Source organism: Physeter macrocephalus, chromosome 11 (genome assembly GCF_002837175.3).
Source record: "Physeter macrocephalus isolate SW-GA chromosome 11, ASM283717v5, whole genome shotgun sequence".
Classification (NCBI taxonomy): Eukaryota; Metazoa; Chordata; class Mammalia; order Artiodactyla; family Physeteridae; genus Physeter; species Physeter macrocephalus.
In genome coordinates, this window is record NC_041224.1 from 55690921 (window position 1) to 55697196 (window position 6276).

The window sequence follows — 6276 nt, forward strand, 5'->3', positions numbered from 1 at the left end:
TTATTATTATTTTTTTGGCTGCCCTGGGTCTTCGTTGCGGCACACGCGCTTTTTGTTGCGGCACGTGGGCTTCTCTGAGTTGTGGCACGTGGGCCGGTAGTTGCAACTCATGGGCTTAGTTGCCCCACAGCACGCGGGTCTTAGTTCCCTGACCAGGGATCGAACCCACATCCCCTGCATTGGAAGGCGGATTCTTAACTACTGGACCACCAGGGAAGTCCCAGGTTAAACTTTAAATGGATTCAATTTGAAATCCCTGCAGGATATCCACGGAGAGGTGCCCATTAGGCAGCTGGATATTTACCTCTGGAACTCAGTAGAGAAGTCTGGGCTGGAGATAAATATTTCTAAATGTTTAATAAAATGATAATGATTGAAACCATGGGGGTAGCTAAGTTTGCACAAGGGAGAGTGGTAGAGTGAGAACAATTTTATCAGATATAACCCTGTGGAACCCAAGTATTTCAGGAGAAGGCTGAGCATTAGAAATCCTTGAAAGAAACGAGAACATTCGACCTTGGAGAGACCATGGAAACCAGGAGAGAGGGATGTCTCTCGACTCACAGAGATAATTGCTGCCTGGAAAGACTGCAGAGAGGGACTTAAGAAGCATCCACTGGCTTAAGGAAAAACAAGGTCACTGCTCTCCCTGTTGAAGGCAATTACAGGAAAGTTGAAGAATGGATGGGAAGCAGGGAGAGAGCACGAGTGTGGACAGCTTCTCCCTGGGTGTCAGTTCCCTCGTCCATACCTAAGATGTGTGGGATACTCAGAAGTTAACACATGAGCTGCCACTGGACTAGGTTCTAATGCAGATGTGGTTTTATTTGGCCAGTACAGTGTTCAAAATGCATTTCTTCTCGGCTGAGTACAGTTACATAGACAGAACCCTTTCCAGATCCTTTGGGACAGATTAAAAAATCTTGCATACTTGGTTTTTACCTTGTGAGCTTGATACGTGGTCTAATGCTGTCTACACACAATCTACGTGAATTCTGATCAGGAGTAATTACTATTACTAAGAATTCCCCTGTATTTCATATGACTAATGTGTCTCCTTAAGACTGTTGCTGAATATAATTTGAGATCTAGACGGCAGGAATGCTGTGAACGTCATCTGTGTCTTCCAAGGATTGTGGTTATTGAAGCAGGGAGTCTGCTTCAGTGTTTCCCACTGGCAGTTCTGGGGTGTGTTGCATCCTTGACTACAGGAACAATTTTGGGGCGGAGGGTGGTGATTGCTCGGAGATATGACTCTGATGATTTTCATCATTACCATTGAGAATATTGCTGTGAATTCAGCCACGTACAGCCTTGGATGTTCATTGGGCTCCCTGGCATCTGGTGGCCTTGTTTCATCCTTTTGTTGGTGTGGCTTCCACTTTGCGGGAAACCTAATCCCTCCAAAGAGGCTTCTTGATGTGCCTTGAGATTTCATAGTGAGTCCTCAGCAGAAAACACGTAGGGTGGATATACCTCGGCTTTTGGAATTCCACTCTTCTGGTTTCTGCCTTTTGGAAAAATTGTCTGAATCTATTAAAGGCTTTTCAGTAAATAATTTTTTCATGAACATGACTTTTCTAATTGCGTATGATAAATGTTTTATTCTTCCAAAATAATACAACTCAAATAGAAATAGATTCAAGAGTCCATGTGGTAACGAGGAAGGCAAGAGGAGAGGTCTAGAAATCACAGCCTAGAATTTTCAATGGTCACAGCTGTGATCTCAGCCTCTCCTATAACCTGTGGGAAACTGAGACCCAGAGGGAAAAGGCGGCAGCAGTTTAGTCCACACAGCTTGTCAGCAGCAGAGCTGGATGAGGTGTTAACCACACCTGGTGAGTGCCCTTCTGAGCAAGGATGTCCTTCCACCCTGTGCCAGAAGCTTCAGCATAATATGAATCGGGAGATTAGGTTTGACATAAACACACTACCATGTATAAAATAGATAGCTAGTGGGACCTGATACATAGCACAGGGAGCTCAGCTCAGTGCTGTGTGACCACCTAGATGGGTGCGATACAGGGGGTGGGGGGAGGTCCAAGAGGGAGGGGATATAGATGATTCACTTTGTGGTACAGCAGAAACTAACACAACATTGTAAAGCAATTATACTCCAGTAAAAAACAGCATAATATGAATCGGGAGATTAGGTTTGACATAAACACACTACCATGTATAAAATAGATAGCTAGTGGGACCTGATACATAGCACAGGGAGCTCAGCTCAGTGCTGTGTGACCACCTAGATGGGTGTGATACAGGGGGTGGGGGGAGGTCCAAGAGGGAGGGGATATAGATGATTCACTTTGTGGTACAGCAGAAACTAACACAACATTGTAAAGCAATTATACTCCAGTAAAAAACAAACAATAAAACCCTCCTTGGTGTCTCAAAAAAAAAAAAAATGCAGTGACTCTTCTCTTTGGCTTTTTTCTCTCCTTCACCTTGGCTTTACTTATCTTTATGCTTTCTCCTCTGCCATATAAAACACTATGTTTAAAATGTGTTCATTCCACATGCTGCGCTCGGAAGTGCCATGTGATAAATGGTAGATTGGCAGCTTTGTAATTTGCCTTGACTGGATCGTAGAGTTATGTCCCAGTTATGTGACTTCCTAAATATTTACAGCTGAGCCAGTCTGCAATGCTGGGAAGTTGTTTTATGGATCCCCAGGGCCTTTTGTGTTCTTTCTTGTATTTCGGTGCCTCCTCCCTAGTAAAGAGAGGACCACCTGCTGCGTTTGTGCCCACTCTGCTGAAGCAGCGGCGGTAAAGACCACGCTCAGGGGTGCCTAGACACCATCCAGCCGAAGGCTTTAGATATAGTCACTTCAAAGTGTAGTGAGAGAGCAAGTCATCTGTGAATTTTTCGTGCGGAAGTTGTATGTTCGAACAAGAATCCCTTGTAGTTCTCTGTCCCAAAGAACACTGTAAAGAGTCTGACCCCGAAGTTAAGAAACTAAGAAACCTCAGATCTAAAGGTGCGTCCACGGACAAGACGCTTCTCAGCGCTGGGCCTCATCTGAAATGGTTCGACGAGATGAGCTTTGAGGCTGGCTATTCTGCGGTTCGCCAGGTTCTAGGAGCCTTTTGTTACGTGCCTTGGCATTTCCAGTCTCCTTCCTTTTCTTGGGTGCGCCAAGCACTAGGTACCGTGTAGGAAGGCGCCTCTTCTTTCTATGGGAGGTGGCGCTGCAGTTTTTAAGGACTAGTTTATATTCATAGTTTATCGCCGAATCCCATCATCTTTAAAAGTGAATTTAGAGATGAGCAGGCACTTCACAAAAGAGGACGTCCAAACAGCCACTGAGTGTATGAAAAAGTGCTCAGCATCGTTGCTCACTAAGGATATAAGAATTAAACCTCAGTGAGGGACTTCCCTGGCGGTCCAGCAGTTAAGACTCCACGCTTCCACTGCAGGGGGCTTGGTTTTAATCCCTGGTTGGGGAACTAAGGTTCCCACATGCTATACACCCACCAGAACTGGATAAAATAAAAAATCTAACACTAGTAAGTTTGGGCCAGGATGCAGAGCAACTGTAACTCTCATATAGTGCTGGCGGAGTGTATAATGGCAAAACCATTCTAAGAAGTGTGGTAGTGTCCTCCAAAGCTAAATATACACTTACTCTGTGACCCAGCAATTCAGCTCCTAGATTTAAATCCAAGAGAATCAATTTCATATGTCTACCTAAACACAGGGATGAGAACTGTTCCGGTAGCTTTATTCATAATAGTCCACACAGGAAACAATCCCCAAATGTCCAGCAACAGAAGAATGGATAAGCAGATGTTGCTGTGTTCCTATAATGGAATACGACACAGCAAGAAAAAGCAGTGTACTGCTGTGTGTAACAGCATGGGTGAATCTCACAGCATTATGGTCAGAGAAAGAAACCAGACACAAAAGAATACATACAGTGTGGTTCCATCAACACGTAGTGTAAGAACAGGTAAAACTAGTCTAAGGTGATAAAAGCTAGACTAGGGATTACTTCCAGTGTGAGAGGATATTGACTGGGAGAGGGCACAGGTGATGGAAATGTTCCGTCTCCATATGGATGGCAGATGCTTGGGGTGTACACATTGGTACAGATTCAGTGAGCTGCCCAGGGAGACTCGTTCACTTTGTTGCATGTAAGTTATGCCCCAAGAAAAACGACTGGAAAGAAAAGTGAATTTGAATGATTCATCTGTGAGTTTGATACTATGCACTTGGTATTTTAGGTCTAGGGACAGGTGGGGTAGTGGGAGTGACAGGAATCGGAGGGAAATGGATTTTAGCGTGGCATTTGTTGTAACATCCCTCTTGGAGCAGCCCAGAGCCAATGGCTTGAGCTACTTCTTTGAGAAGGACATCAATTCAAATTTTATAAAAAGCAATTTGGAGCCCACCTGTGCCAGGCACTGTCCAAGGATTCTCTCCTTTCTCAAAGGCTCTCGTCTAGAGGCTTACTCCCAAGCAAAAGTATAGCTTTTGGATGGAATCTAATAGAAAGTCTGGCAGGCTCTTTTTTTTTTTTTTTTTTTTTTTTTTTTTTATCCCCAGGGGTGGCTGCTCGAGAGACGGCCCAAGCTCTGAAAACGCTGGCCCAGGCTGCCCGGGGGGTGGCTGCATCTACGAGTGACCCTGCGGCTGTGCATGCCATGTTAGATTCTGCCCGGGACGTGATGGAGGGCTCGGCCATGCTCATCCAAGAAGCCAAGCAGGCCCTGATCGCACCTGGAGATGCGGAGAGTCAGCAGAGACTAGCCCAGGTAAGGCCCAGAACTGGCAATCAAGGTCATCACTGAGGTGGACGCATTGACAGGCTGTTGCCCGGTGTGAGCGGTTTTGGAAGCCTTGCATGGTAGCCCCCATAATGTGAGACGTGCTTAACTCAGTCAACAGAAAGTATGGGGGTGCTTTGCTGAGACTTGCCGTTAGAACGTGAAGGACCTGGACACAGCATGTCTGTTTTGGGCCTGTGTGTGTGCTTATGTATATCCCTCTTCTTAGCCTGGGAGGTGAGGTAGATATGCTTGGTTTGGCTACTCGGTGCTTTAAACTCTCTCTAGTGCCTCTTCAGATGATTCTTACCAGAGAGCGTAGACAGGGAGCCTCACACATCCTTAAAAGGCAGCATGTGGGCAACTCCCAAGTTGGTCTGGAAGTGCTCAGAACGTTCCGCCTGCCCTTGGGCAGGGCGGGGTGTGGGGTGACGGCCCCAGAGGGCCGCTGAGCATAAACCCATCCCAGGGCCGGCTGACTGTGTTCCAAAGGACTCAGGGCCTCCTTCCACCTCAGGACCTCTGCAGGGCTCTCGGGAAGGCAGCTATTTCTCTTCCTCTTGGTGTTGGGTATCTTTGTTTCAGAACCTAACAGAATGTTCGAGAGTTGTATTTGAGCCACAGTCAGGACTTGGCCTGGCCTTGGGAGCAGGTAGGGTGTGCTGTATCACCGTGTCAGACCCTGTGCTAAGACGGGATGTTAACCCCAGTGAGAGGCCTAGATGGGGAGATTGAATGGTAAGCAGTGTCGGGTAGATGCTGGCCGATCAGTTCCCCATCTCTGTTAGCTCTGCATACTGTCACTGCTCACTCCCAACACACGTGCAAGAACGCTTGCCCTGAAACCTGCCTTCTGATGGGGCTTTTCTCCCTCTGTGTGTTCAGGTGGCCAAAGCCGTCTCTCACTCCTTGAATAACTGCGTGAATTGCCTCCCTGGGCAGAAGGATGTGGACGTGGCCTTGAAGAGCATCGGGGAGTCGAGCAAGAAGCTGCTGGTGGACTCGGTGAGAGGTTTGGGCTCGGGAAGGGGTGCCCCGCCTGGGGGACTGGGCTCACCTTAGGTGTGGGTGGCGTCTCCTCCCCTCTAGGGGACCTCTGAGCAGCTAGCCTTTCCCTTAGGACTCCTGTTTTTCCTGCCAATTTGCCTTTTCCTTGTTTGGCTCTCTGGTCAGCTGAGTTCCCAGGTAGAATTTCTAAAGTTTACTTTTTCTTTGAGCCCATGTTGCTGTTTGCTCTTGGGTCATCCCGGTAAGACAGGAATGGGGGGAGGGGGTATATGATCATCTAACTTTTTTTTTTTTTTTTTTTTTTTTTTGCGGTACGCGGGCCTCTCACTGCTGTGGCCTCTCCCGTTGCGGAGCACAGGCTCCGGACGCGCAGGCTCAGCGGCCATGGCTCACGGGCCCAGCCGCTCCGCGGCACACGGGATCCTCCCAGACCGGGGCACGAACCCGTATCTCCTGCATCGGCAGGCAGACTCTCAACCACTGCGCCACCAGGGAA

At 47.6% G+C, this 6276-nt stretch overlaps 1 protein-coding gene across 1 annotated transcript in view; it reads left to right on the plus strand.

Moving 5' to 3' along the window:
- The window catches only part of TLN2 (talin 2), a 440519-nt gene that overhangs the window by 326141 nt on the left and 108102 nt on the right, over positions 1–6276 (plus strand). The window contains exons 30-31 of the mRNA XM_028495089.1: positions 4552–4760; positions 5658–5777. Of these exons, the coding sequence (XP_028350890.1) occupies positions 4552–4760; positions 5658–5777 (329 nt within the window). The remainder of the gene's footprint in view (positions 1–4551; positions 4761–5657; positions 5778–6276) is intronic.